The sequence below is a fragment of the Artemia franciscana genome, chromosome 14 (assembly GCF_032884065.1).
Source record: "Artemia franciscana chromosome 14, ASM3288406v1, whole genome shotgun sequence".
NCBI lineage: Eukaryota > Metazoa > Arthropoda > Branchiopoda > Anostraca > Artemiidae > Artemia > Artemia franciscana.
In genome coordinates this window covers 32,407,292-32,421,840 of record NC_088876.1, presented here as the reverse complement: position 1 = coordinate 32,421,840, position 14,549 = coordinate 32,407,292, and the positions used below count along the sequence as shown (strand labels likewise).

General features: G+C 36.5%; 1 protein-coding gene across 1 annotated transcript in view; it reads left to right on the top strand.

Moving 5' to 3' along the window:
- Positions 1–14,549, top strand: part of LOC136035778 (uncharacterized) — a 136,966-nt gene that overhangs the window by 108,750 nt on the left and 13,667 nt on the right. Inside the window, exons 10-11 of the mRNA XM_065717751.1 lie at positions 10,885–11,133; positions 13,515–13,742. Of these exons, the coding sequence (XP_065573823.1) occupies positions 10,885–11,133; positions 13,515–13,742 (477 nt within the window). The remainder of the gene's footprint in view (positions 1–10,884; positions 11,134–13,514; positions 13,743–14,549) is intronic.

Sequence of the window (14,549 nt, the reverse complement as noted above, 5' to 3'; positions counted from 1 at the left end):
ATGATGTTTTTCTTCTGTTGGTTCGTGGAAAATTAATAGAAAGTGGTTTGTTTCTCTTTTCGTTTTTTTTTATCACTGCTGACAGAACCAATCAGTAACAAACCAAAATCTTGCAAGGGTATGTGCCACTAAAAAAAAATGTTAAATTACAGAAAACTTTAACAAGCCTAAGTATGTGCAACTTCATTTTAAAGGTAAACACACCCTCAGATTCTGTCGTATAGGCTTATAGACAAGCCATTTGATGTTTTACTTTATTTCTTAAAAAAATATGCTTTCCATATTGTTCAATATCGAACGATTATTCAACCGGTATCCATCCAATGCAATACAACTACAAAAACTGAACTATTTCAATGAAAAGTCTCATGCAAACGATTGGTGCGTTAGCCTTGCTTGGAACTATCCACTACGACATTCTTCTGCAAATAGGAACATAAAAAGAATATTCTTCTGTAAGGAATAGCATGAAAAAATGTAGAAGAAACCGGACCTTTTAAGCCTCCCCCTCCTTTGAATACAATTGTTTCGGCTCTAAAACATGATAAGCACAACATCATGAAAAACATTATAAACACACAGCTTATAAACATTACCGAAAAACTCAATACTAAAACCGCAAGTAATGCTTCTCCTCATAGTCTGTATATATTTTCAATTTCTTTTGCCCACAATATAGTCATCGCTACACACAGATCTACTACACTCGTCGTCTTCGTTGGCCCCACCTCACTAACTGGATACAATTTCACTTTTATCACTCACTGCACTGCACGCCTAACTGAATCTCAAGTGAAAGTTCAAGCTGTGCTGAAATAAGTCCAAATGCAGTTGCTCTTAAGTTCAGTCATGTTAAAATCTTGTGACTCTATTGGTAATAGTCCCTTCAAAGGAGAGCTATATGAGAGTTGATTGCAGCTCTACGGTCTTCTACGATGGCGCTGAGGATGTGTAAGGGTGCATAAAAAAATCATTTTACAGCTGTATTTAGCGTGCGGCTTCTTCAAGCTAGACCATGCTGCATCAAAGCTTACGTTTGGCTGTATTATAACTACTTCAGTAACGACAGAATTGGTAAAGCTGGAAGCTGACGTAGCAAAGACTTAGTCTCTTAGAGACCTTTAAAAAATGTTACGAACTGTCTATAGATATATCACAAAGATCAAGCTGCACCTGTTGTCAAAAGATAACAGGCAAGTAAGGTGCAAAAGCACAACCATGGAGTGAGTGCCAATAGAGATTTCAGGCTCGGGCCGACCGGCAGGCTCAGAAGCAGTGTAATCACCTGAAGTAGACAGGGTGAACTGCCCATGAGACCTCGGGCATTCAATGTGGTGCAATCAATGATAGAGTGAGATTTTGATGTGGCAGTGAATACGGCGATTCGTATCTGAAACGTTTGGCAAGCATCAGGTTAGCAGCCTTCTGACTTCTGATGACATAAATCGTTTCTTCAACCCTTCCAACACCCCTATACTTTGACAATGACAAATAACAAACTTGACCCCCGGTTGACACGCGGAGAAATACATTATCGCCAGTAGAGTAAATCTTAACCTTCGAATGAGCATAAAAATTTTGTATAGTTCTTGACTCCAATTATGGTTTGCAACCAACTCAAAAATATGATTCCGAAGGGGTAAAGCATAAGATTATTAAGGACCAGCCGAATCATACAAAAGTCTCTTATTGATAATCCTACCAATCGGCAACGTTGCATCGTGCGAAAGCATGATGAAGAAACTTTTATCACGCAGTGGTTCGTAAAACGCTCTGTTAAGACAAAAGCCAACATAGTTGAGCCAAAAATTCCAATCTTTTCGTTGTTTGTGGCCTATATATTGCACCGAATTGTTCTTCACATCGGCGGTATCGACGTTCCAAGACACCATTTGTTTTGGGTGCTTACTCGAAGAAAAGCGATGCTCAGTGTTGACTTTTGTGCAGAACTCAGTGACATTTTTGTTTTTTAAATGCATCCTATTATCAGAAAACAGAATTGGATTTATAATGAAAAAACAAGATAATTTTCTTAAACGCTCTTAAGAATGTTCCAGGATTTGCATTCACTTGGAGAATCAAATAAAAATGACGGCTGAAGTAATCCATCACTTTCAACATATAAATCTGATTTCTCGCTGTTTTTGGCAACGGACCAACCAAAACCATTACTAAAACTGCTGACAGCATTGGTAAAATCTAAAGCGGAGCAAATGCGGTATAATTCATAGCCTTCCGACGGAGACACGTTTCAGAAGAAACACAGTACGTCTTGGGAACCAAATACATATCCAGGAACAATACATTTTCTCTGTATCTAAATGGCCAAAGTACGGGGAATCATGAAATGAGTCAATTATCTCCAGAACTAACTTTGATGGCATCACCGGAATAAAGCGAATTTGATACTTCCAGCATTTTCGAGGAAGAACCAGCGTTTGCAATGAAATGCCTTCCATCACAACGAAGTTGTAAAATCTCACGGATAACCTGCTTCTCCATAACCGCTGATGTATAAATACGCCATAACCGCTGATGTAAACCGGTCTCTTTTCTGCTTTTATTTCTACGTAGCCATGTCTAGACTTGAGGGTAAAACTATAGCAGAAATAAATTCTCTGCAGCATTTACTTACAGCCTCAACAGTGCACCGAGAACGCAATTCTACCTCCCTGGACGGTAAGTAATTTCAAGTCAAATTCTTGGGGGGTTAAAGACCAGCAGGCTAAGTGACCAGTAGTATCCTTATGAGTCATTAGCCATCGAAGACTGTGATGATCTGTTTCAATCCTGATTTTGCCACTACCATGTGTGTCGAGAAGATAACCTCCCTAATGTATTCGTGGGTGAACAAAAATAGGTAAACTTACCATGCTTGGTCATAGTTTGTTTTGATTCAGTTAACCTTCCCCTCAATATTCCTGAAATTTTTACTTTAATACAATTAGCCTTAGTTTTAGCAGTAGTCACAGTATTTGAAGGAGAGTAGCAATAGTAAGATCAGTAGTAGTACTAACACCAGTGGCAGTGGTAGTGTGCACGTATAGCCTTTTGATCTGTAGAACATCCCTTTCATTAAGCCGTAGAAGTTTTAGCTTAATTCTATAAGCTGGTGCTATGATATAGGCAAAATTCCCTTTTGATAACTTGTATGCCAATAGTGCGTTTTACTTTAGTCCGACTTCCCACTCAAACTATTCCTAAAGTTTTCGTTTAAATATGCTTAGCTTTAGTACTAGTTGCAATAGAAGCTGTAGTTATAGTTGCAACGGTAGTAGTAGTAGTATTGCTAGCACTGCACCTATTCCCTTTTGGTCAATTGATTGCCCGTAAGCATTTCCTGAAAGTTCCAACTTAATACCTTAAGCCATTCCTGGAAAGAGCCCTTTTGACAACCTGCTGGCACATTCGTACTTTTTCTATTTAGTTCCTCCTCAATATTCTCTTGAATATTCACCTTCATATCCTTAGACTTAGTAGTAGTAGTAGGAAGTCGTAGTAACATACTAATAGTAGTAGCAAAAGTTGTAGTAATATTAATAGTGTTGTATCAGTAGTAGCAGCATTAACAGTAGTAGAAGTAGCATTAGTAGCAATAGTAGCATCCACATAATGTGTTTTGGTCGGTTGCACATACCCCTCATCATACCCTAGAAGTTTCAGCCTTATGCACTTGATGTGTTTTGATTTATTTAAACTTTCCCCTGAATAATAGCTCAAAATTTCCCCTCAATATCCTCAGCCTCAGTAGTAATTGCTACAAAAACAGTAGTTGTAGTAGCAGTAGTAGTAGCGGTAGTAGTAACTAAAGATAATTGTACCAGCGTGCAAATTTTGCCTTTTTGATCAGTTGATCATCCCGCTCATCATTCCCGGAAAGATCCAACTTAAAACCATCAGTCATTCCTGTGTTATACCCTTTTGGCAACCCGTATGCACATAACCTGTTTTGATTTAATTCATCATTCCCTGAAAGATTCGTGTGGATGCCCCTGGTCCTTTTGAACTCTAAAGATCAATTATACCCTCTTTCCATATAACAAATACATTACTCGTCGGCCACCATCTATGTTATTTCCAGAGTAATGTGGCTGAGTTTGCTGTTAGTAAGATAAAGCTATTGTCTTACTTTAAAGTTATTCTCGTATTGATTTCTATTCTCTAAAGATCCATTTATAGTTAAATAGTACTAAGAGATATTCTCCAATTCCTAGAATAGGTCTTACTCTCTGGGTATTTTTAGTAACGCTATCTTTTTTCTTTAGTAGACTGGCACGCCATCTATATTGCCAATTTCATATAGCGCTTTCTTTTTTTCCAAATCATTAAGGGGCTTATTTTTTACTGGGAACAAGCAGAAGAGGGGAAGGAACCCCCGGAAGCGCCATATTGTATCCGTCGGTGTTCAGCTACCTCCAAATTACGGCGAATAGGTAAAGATAGTGTAAGGAGACTTCCTGGGTGACTTCAGTATTCTCTAATGACTATTTGCTCCATCCCCGGCCACTCTGATTGGACTATCGCTCTGTGATGTTGCATCTGAATCGCACCGCCTACCGATTTTGCTTACTGTGTCAGAAGCCATTTCATTTCGAAAGGGAAATAAGCAGTGTGAAGCTAGACTTTGTTTATGACCCAGTTTTCAACTTTGTCCTCTGAGCAATCAAAGTGGGTAACAAGTATGATGAAATAGTGTCGAACGCAGTACAGTATGTCAAAGCAGATATGTTGACTAAGGCAAAGGATGAATTATGATAGTTAGCTGCCATGTCTACTCGTTCTAAAAATTGTGTTAAGCCCCAAGACATGGTTGCTGATCTGATATGAGCCATCCGGACTTTTTACGAGAAGAAAGTAGTCCTCCCCTAGTGTCTGATCTATGAGCCTGACGAGGTGCCTATACTCCGAGGGGAGGTTAAAGCCTTACTTACTCTCCGGGTCAATGAGCTTCATTCTACTGTGGGCGATCTTATTGACCACCTAAGCTTCTTCAGATCGGTACAAAATAAGGCTAGTGTGACTGCAAGGGCGAATTCAACAAACCCTCCGGATACAACAAAACCTTCGTACTTTGTGGTTGTCAAATACCCTCCGGAAGGACTCAAAAAGCCCGACAGTCGCAAGGAGTATCTTGAGGGCCTTTCTGGTGATTTCTGCACCCATATAGTGAAACTGAGGCCTCTTGGCAAAGAGTGGTGCTGTGATGCTTGATGACAAAGATGAACTAAAGTCTCTTGCTGGAGCTCTAAACAGTTTTACAGATACTGATGCTCGGCTGAAGACCCCGCTCATTGTGGTATTATAAGACATGTTCCCGATGAGATCTCGCTGAGCGATATATGTTCAATGATTAGGAATTGCACGAAAGCTGAGAGAACTCGACAAACTCGCTCATACAAGCTTGTTTTTGAAAGTGAGGACGATTTACAAGTAGCAATGAACAACCCTATAACTCTTGGCTATGAGCACCTCCAAAGATATACGTTTCGGAATTTGCCGAGTACGGTCACGCTGCTAAGGACTGTAAAAACACCATTTGATGATCCAGTTGCAGTGGCAATCATGCGAACTATAAAGATAAACCCTACAATGCTGCACTGAAGTGTGCTCTCTGCAAGCAGGCAGACCATCTGTGCTACAGTCCTAAGTATCCCGTTGCCAGAAATCTCATGATAAGGCCAAGATCAGCTCTAAGCTGAAAGTGTATTCCTGGAATCTGAATGGCGGTGTGTTCAATAAACTCCTACTGATTGAAAGCTTGATGTCTTGCAATGACATTTTTTGTCTATAGGAACATTTTCTTTCAGCCGACTTGCTTTTCCTATAAAAAGTCAATGACAAAACTCGCCTTTTCGGTGTGTCAGGTAAGAATTCGGGCAGAGGAAGATCTTCAGGTGGACTAGCAACACTAATCAGTTCTCATCTTTTGGCATCAGCATTTGCCGAGAACGAGTGTTTCCTTGGTATAAAAGATGCAAATCTTATAATATACTGCTGCTACTTACCAACTGATCACAAGAACTTTGCATTAGTGCGCTGATGCAATCTTATCGTGTTAACCTTGTTTGGGAAGTGAACTGCAACCTCTCGGTGCCATATCACTCAAGATCTCAAATACTTTCGTTTGTTCTGTCCATTCTGTATGTTGTCCCAAATGACCATTTGCGTACGTATATCCATAACTCCGGACCGGCGAGTCCGCTTGATTTCATGCTATGCTGAAACGGCGTGACTGGGAATAGCTCAAACCATGTTGACCTTGGTGTATCAGTATCGGATCATCTACCAATCTCCAACTGTTTTGTTGTTGATAGTGTTCTCTTTAAAAATGGTGAAAAGAAACGGAAGTGGGAATTCAAATGTGACTGGAAGAAAATAAATACTGTTGTACATAAAACAGAGATTGATGCCACACTTGATAAAATTAAGATCCCTTTCCAACTGCTGCAACAATCCTTAGAACTCACTGAGTCAGAGAAGAAAAAAAACAACATTTATTGTAGTGAAATCATACAAGTAATGCGTTATATTCAGCATTTTGCCATTCCCTTACATAAAGTTCTTCCGGGTTCAGAAGTACCTGGCTGATCGATAAATCCGGCTTTATAGCAAAGTTGTAAATTTTCAAAGTTCTGGCATCAAATATGGAATGATTGCGGCCGGTTGAAATCTGGTGCCGTTAATGACATACAGTTATGTACCAAACGTCGTTTTGCTAAGTCTCTTGCCAATCACAAAGCTGAGATTATTGACTGCAGGAGTGAGTGTCTCGCAACTAACCCAAATGAAATCTGGAGATTCATCGGGGAAAAAAGTCAAAAGTTGTCACTTGAGAGCCTTCAAGTGAGAGTGACTGGATCAACTATTTTACCAACGAATTTTCTCCATCTGATCCAGTGTTTGAAACCTACTATTAATCACTACTAGTGGATAGTCTAGCTGATATTAAATCAGATATTGGTTTCGTAGTTACGGTCTCTAATATTCATAGTGCTATCATTCAGTTTCTAAAGAAGTTCTCGCGTGGTTATGATCACTTATGTGGATTTTATTTATTGCATGGAAGTGATAAGCTGCTGCAGCATCTAAATTTGTTTTACCAAATCATTTTTGTTCTGGTATTGTCCCCGACTTTTTTTTTTGCGTTGGTACATTGACTCCTGTTCTAAAAAAATAAAGATAGCCAGCAATGTCGTTCCTATAGGCCTATAACAGTTTCATCTGTTTCGTGTAAGTTGCTGGAGTTACTAATGATTAGGGACGTAAATAAGGCTTGTTCAACCCCGGACAACCATTTGGGATTGAAGAATGGCTACAGTTGGGAACATGTACATTGTATACTTGTCAACGCTCTGATGGATATAAAGAATAATGGCAAGTTCCTCATCCTTGCAGCTCATGTTGTCTCTTGCACTTTTGATTCTGGAGTGCATTCCCGTTTGCAATATAGTGCGCTGCAGCAAATTTTCAATCGTTAAGTTAAGTTAATCGTTGGTACTCAAAAATCTGTATGCGAGATTATGTGTTGTCGTGAAAGTACCTACTCATCATAGTTAAGTAATGTATAAATCCGTAATTCCGTTTGGAAAGAAATCTGCCAGGATGACCTAACTTCGCCACCATTGTATAACAATAGTGTGGCTGCACTCCAGAAAAAGGCTAGAATTAGTTTTGTTTTTAAAGGTTTGGACCTTTCTTTTCTCAATTACGCTGACGACATCCTGAATTTAATTATAACTGTATAGTCTGTTGAGGAGAATTTTTGTGTGCTTAGCAGGAAATGTGCCAAAATTGATCTCAATTTAATGCTTCGAAGAGCAAGGTCCTTGCTTTCGGCAAATCTGTCGGTGATGTTTGATGTGTACAGTTAGGAAATCTGAGTGTTCAGTTATCTTCTTGTATTAAGTATCTTGGTCTCCCGATAGGGGACAGTGTAAAAACGACAAGGACTCTTCTTATTTCTCATCTAAGTGAGAAACTTAGAAAAGCGTTTGACATGCTAGTTCGTTGTAAGGCTTGCTACAGCAGGCGTATTCTTGCCTATGTCTACGACGTGTTTGCGATGCCTCATGTCCTCGCATTGACTCTATTTTGGAACATGTTTACGGCTACTGATAAAAAGACTATTAGATCTGTGTATTTTAGTTTCGTGAAATTTCTCTTGTGTATCCCTATGGGCTAGAAACAAAAGACTAGTGTAAGTCAACGGGTTAACTGAGCCACTAACTGTGGCTGAGCAGCGTCACGGTTGCTATTTTTCTACGTTTGATAGGACAAACAGCCTTCATCCTGCTATGTGTTAGTAGAAATATTCGAATCTGTTCTTGGTAGTATAGTTTTCTTTGTGAGTGTCTTCTTCTTTCTTTCTTTTGTTTCTTTTGTTTTCTCATCTACTCCATATTCAACCCTTGTGTGTCTTTCTGGGCAATAAAGATATTGATTGATTGATTGATTGATGTGTAAACAATGGGCGAATTGCAAAACTTCCACCCCTTGCCTTGAGGGTTTTGGGGGGTTGACATCCTCAAAGACATAGTTACTTGATCTTTCAGCAATGCTGAACAAACTGACTATCACAAAATTTTGAGGGAATATGTTTTGGAAATTAATGACCGTGAGAGGGGGCTGTTTGCCCTCCAGTCACTTTTGACTCTTAGAAAGGACACAAGAACTTTCAATTTCTGACAGAATAAGCTCCTTTCGAATTGTGAACAACAAGTCCTTATACACAAAGTGACTTGGCAAAAAAAAGTAAAAAAAAAAACTTTTTGCCCTTATCGCTCTTTATTTAGGAAGCGCCATTATTCTGTCTATGAATAAAAATAAATAAAGGCAACCATGAAATTTTCTGGAGAATAAAAGCAACAAACCAAAAAATGTCGCGTTAGTTCGTAAGTTTATTTATCAATTAGTCTGTTTGTCTGAAAGAATTCCTATTCAATGTTTTTTGTTTCCCTAAAGTCTTGCCTAAAGTTCCAAAATTAAATAATGCATATCAGAACTAGACTGATACGACACATTTTGATTTCAGAGTTTTGATTTTATTCCATTTTAAATAAAACAAGCAAATCAAAAATATCAAGAATCGTGATTGATTCATAAGCCACTTTTTGAATCATGAAGCTATGGCTGAGAAATCACTGCTTCATTTGCTTCTTTTCTTTTATCCAAAATCCTTGACTGGAGCTCAGACGACCTAAAGCCTTGTTAAACGAACTAAAGCCTTTAAAAAAAAGAAGTAAATAAACGAAAATTCATCATAGAAAATTGTCTTTATCTCTGCTCCTGAGTTAATTATAGATTTTATTAATTTTATTAAATTTTGTTAATTATAGACAAACAGGATGGTTGTGCACTTTAGAAAAAGGGTTTGTTGGTTATGTGTATTTCTTATAGATGTTTCTTCAAGTCCTTCTAAAAGACGACTGGTTGTTACTTTACTTTATATCTTACATATGTGTGATTTGTTTGAACTGGAATTTGATCAGCTAATTATTACAACTGAGCTCCCCGATCAGTTGTGCTTGGAAAATATTTTAAAAAATGCACAAACAGAATATGAGGATCAGAAAAATGCTCTCAATATTATAAGCGTATATTATTTATTTTTCTAATATTACAGCATATGTTATAATATAGTTATTTCTCAATGTTTATACTTTGGTAGATGCATACGAAAGAAAACTCAGATTTATGCAAACTTAGATTTATTTTACTAATACATTTTGTTCCTATAAAAAAAGATAGTACTCTAAGGCTATTAGAATTGATATTCTACATAATCCATTCAAATAGTAGTTCAATACGTAAAAAGGCTATTGTCTGAAACATCATGTGTTTTAGATTTGTATTTACTTTCGAAAAGCTATTAAAGCAGAAATTCTGCTTTAATTTAAGTTTTAGTTTAGCAGCAATTATAAATTGTTGGGTTGTTTTTATTTTTTGGAAAATTCAGTCAAAGTTGCAGGAACACTTCAGCAATTGCTGTGGAGCTACCATATCAGAGCGCAATAACTTAGCGGTCAGCTACCGGGAGTCAGGTAAGAAGAGGGGATTTTACCACGGTCAAAGATGATATTGTGGGAAAACGGGTGAGCTAGTTAAGTCCATTTATGCATTTAGTGCCTACACTGACAAACAAGGGCCAAGTGACGATGCTACCATATTGAAGCATGTTGCTGCGGGAACGAGGGTTTGGCTAGGCTTGTTTGTTTCATCCTAAGGGATGAAAGGACGATGCTACCAGAGTGATGCCTGCTGGACGGGCGTGAGTAGGCTGTGTAAGAGGATCCAGGTCAATTCAACTAAAGGGTAATGATATAAGCTGATCGGTTATGAAGGAGGATACGGTGATGCCACAGCAAGACTTGCTGGGGTAACAAAGTTTGGCTTTATAAGCAGATCCCGGCTATTAGCTCCTCAGCTGACTGATGCCTGGTAAACTGTTCGTGTCCTAATGGTGTTTCTCACAACCGTCACTCGAATACGATTGGCTACTTTGAACAAATTGTAGGAACGTTGCCTACCTATAGAAAACTCCTGCCTACCTATAGAAAACTCATAGATCATGTAGGGTAAAATTAGAAAAGAGTTCTAAACTCACCTGACTACTTGGATTTTGTCATTTGGTTAAGGAAATTCTGGAAGCACAACTTTGAAAAAGAATGTCTAATCTAAAATATAAGTTTCTAAATGCTTCTTTACAACTTAGCTAAAATAAAACTCTTTAATTTCAGTGTTAAAAAATGTTTGTTTTTAAGGATAGCAAGAAAATGTTGTGTTTAAAATTTCTTTTTGTGGATTTTGAGTTAGGCTATGGGTTTTTTATTCAATTAAATCCAGTTTAATGGATAAATACATTAACGTAGATTTATTCATTCTTAGACATTAGTGCAATCCGCTTATGATGGCTACAACGTCTGTATTTGTGCATATGGTCAAACTGGAAGCGGTAAGACATTCACAATTATCGGAGAGGATAGTTGTCCAGGCATAGCACCTAGAACTTTCGAAAAGATCTTTGAATTAGCCAATGATTATGCCGAGCAATTCTCAACTGATGTTAGTATGTACATGGTAGAATTGCATAATGATCGTTTGGTAGATCTTTTGAAACATGAGAGCGGTAATGAAGTAAGTCGCGCAGTTTGATTAGTTTTGAATAAATGCTTAAACGTTTTATGCCTCACCTTTTAAACGTATTCTTACATTTTTATGAAAAAATATATTTTGTAATTTAAAATAAAAACAAAATACAATGATTTAAATACAAGGAGTCTTTATGAAAGGGCCCACGATACTTCACACGTGATGTAAGGACGTGAGTGTGTACAATATAGAATAAGTCACCTGAGTTAGTCACTCTGAGTATGTCACCTGCAAACTTAACTAGCGAAAGATTATCTTCTTTGAAGATAAATGTGTTGTTTAACTTACCCTGATCAGCAGTAACATAATTATTCAACAAAACTGGAGAAGTCAAAGCTCCATAGCATATACAGGGTGGAATGAAAAGTATGTTAAAGCGCTATAAGACTTTAGCGTAAAGAGCGGGGAGTTGAGGGGGAGTAAGTAAATCGTGCAGTCTGATCAGTTCTGACTTTCGCATCCATAAACTATACGTTTTGACTAACCACCTAAGCGTCCTATATCTGGCTTCTTAAAACTATTTTTACTTTTTTTATGAAAAGAAAGGTTTTTTTGTAATTTACAATAAAAATAGAAGGAATTAAATGCAAGTAGTCTTTATGAAAAGGCTAAAAATACTTCGCACATAATGTAAGGACGTAACTGTGTACGATATATAGATAGATGAAAGTTATGTTAAAAGTAAAAATAATTTCTGAACTTTCAGCACTTCAGAATACAAGTTTGCCTCTCTTTGCGCAGACAAATAGATTCCTTGCTCCAAATAAGAACTTTTTTGCTCAAATCTGAACTTTAGCAGTGATTTTTGAGTCGTTTTCTCACAGAAACTGCGAAATTGTTATACAAAAATATAAAAAAATGACACTGTCAAGATAGCAAAACATGGGTGTATCCTACATAAAATTCATACCACATTTGATTCATTAAATTCAAAAAAATATTCAAGGTTTTAGTACAATTATTTGGCAAACCTTTGTTTTAAAATCAGAACATAAAAAGGCAAAGAATACGGCATTGGGCTTTATAGTCCCTATCGCTGGTGCTGATCTCTTTAGTCACGAGACGCAAGGGGGCTGGGGGCCAGTTCTCTGTACTTTTGCACACCCTTCCTTTTTATTTTCCCTAAATTTCTTCAGCACCCTTTGGTTTCCCTTTAAAATCCCTTGACACCCCTATAGAATGCTTTATGCACCCTTTGGACTCCTTTCACAAAAGTTTAGGAAAACGAAACTGAAAACTATTAAAGATTAATTTACAAGTGTTGAAAAGCATGTAAATTTTATTGTATGGACAAGGCGGTGTCCAGATGGGCGTATACCTTCCACTTTTGCTCTTATCTCCCTACACAGTTGCATCAATCTTAAATTGAAGAAAAATTGAAGCGTATGGCACCATGTGTTTATTAGGAACTCTTTTTGTTTATGGCATTTGTTAATTTCTAGTTTTGAAAACTGATGTTTGAAACTATGATTTTTTTTTTCTAATAAATTGGTTAGTTATTAATCAAAAGTAATAGTGGTTTTACACTTTTCATAATGTAGTTCGAGTGAAAAAGAAAATGAAGCTTTTGAAGTTCTTTTGGGATTTTTTTTTTTTTGCAATTTAAAAACTAAAAGTATTAGGTTTCGTTTATGAGAGCACGATAAAGTTTACAGCTGAAGTTTGAAGTTTTTGAAGTTTGTTTTAGTGCATAGTACATAAAATCTTATCCTATCTTAACCTCTTGTTGTAGTTTAACACAGCCATTCGTATTGATACGAATACGTTTTTCAGGAAAGAATTCCAACATAACTAGAGTAACTAGTATACATAACTGTAACTGCATTGAACTATATGACTATAACAAAATTACTATACATAACTAGTCTAAATCAACACAATTTTTCAATTTTTGATTTTCAGGAAAGCAATTTAGGTAAACTGGAAAGTTAAATAAGTTTTAATCTAGAAAAATAAAATGTCTCGTTTTATTTCTTTTGCTGCTTCTTTGGCAGCAGCTTTTTTCAATTTATGTATTTACAAATTATATTTACTTATATAATATATATATTTAATATTATGCATATTAATAGCATTATAATAATATAAAAATATTATGCAGTAATAAGTCGTATTATATATATAGGTTTTGATTATATATAATTTAATTTATATACCAATAAGGATCTTGTGTAAACAATGAAAAATTGAAATTAAAGAAAACGAAGAATGTGTTTCATGCTGGTTGTGCTAGAAAGATTAATTCTATTTGTTTCTTTATTAATCTTTTTATCATAATGACTAATGTTTTCTTTTCAGTAGGTTATTTTCTTAGTTCATTTTTCTATTTTTTTTTTTTTTTTTTTTTTTTTTTTTTTTTTTTTTAGGAGAAACTTGAGATAAAGAAAGACAAAAAGGGAATCGTTTGGATACAGGGATGTACTCAAATAACTGTATACGACTCATCAGCTTTACTCGGATATTTTATGCGAGGGACAGAGAATAGAAAAACTGCATCTACACTAATGAACGAAAAAAGCTCCAGATCTCACTTAGTTGTTGGTATTGCCATAGAATGCACAAACAGATTACATGGAACAAAAACCAAAGGAAAGGTATAGATGCTTTCATAGTGAACCTCTTTTGGGTACTTTTAAATGAATCTCTTTTCGTTACTCTAAGTAAATAACTTACAAGGAACAGAAAATAAAGGGAAGTTAGGGATACTTCCACAATGAACCTCTTTTAATTATTTTGAATGACCATCTCTTGGTTGCCCTACTATAAATAGGCTCCAGGGAACAAAAACTAAAGGAAAGGTAGAAATATTTCCATGATTAACCTCTTTTGGCAACTTCTGAGTGAATCTCTTTTGGGTACTCTATTGTAAATAGGATGCATGGAACAAAAACTAAAGGAAAGGTACATGTGCTTTCATAATGAACCTCCTTTGGTTACTTTTGAATGAACCTCATTTGGTTACTCCACTGCGAATAGGTTGCATGGAACAAAAACTAAAGGAAGGGTAGAAATATTTTCATAATTAAACTCTTTTGGCAACTTTTGAGTGAATCTCTTTTGGTTACTCTGTTGTAAATAGGTTGTATATAACACAACCAAAGGAAAGGTACATATGCTTTCATAATGAACCTCTTTTGGTTACTTTTGAATGAATCTCTTTTGGTTACTCTAAGTAAACTGTTTAAAAAGAACAGAAACTAAAGAGAAGGTAGGGGTATTTCCATAATGAGCCTCTTTTGGTCGCTTATGAATGAATCTCTTTTGGCTGCTCTACTGTAAATAGGTTCTATGAAAAAAAAACTAAAGGAAAGGTAGATATATTTCCTTAATTAACCTCTTTTGACAACTTTTGTATGAACCTCTTTTGGTTATTCTAATGTAAGTAGGTTGCATGGAACAAA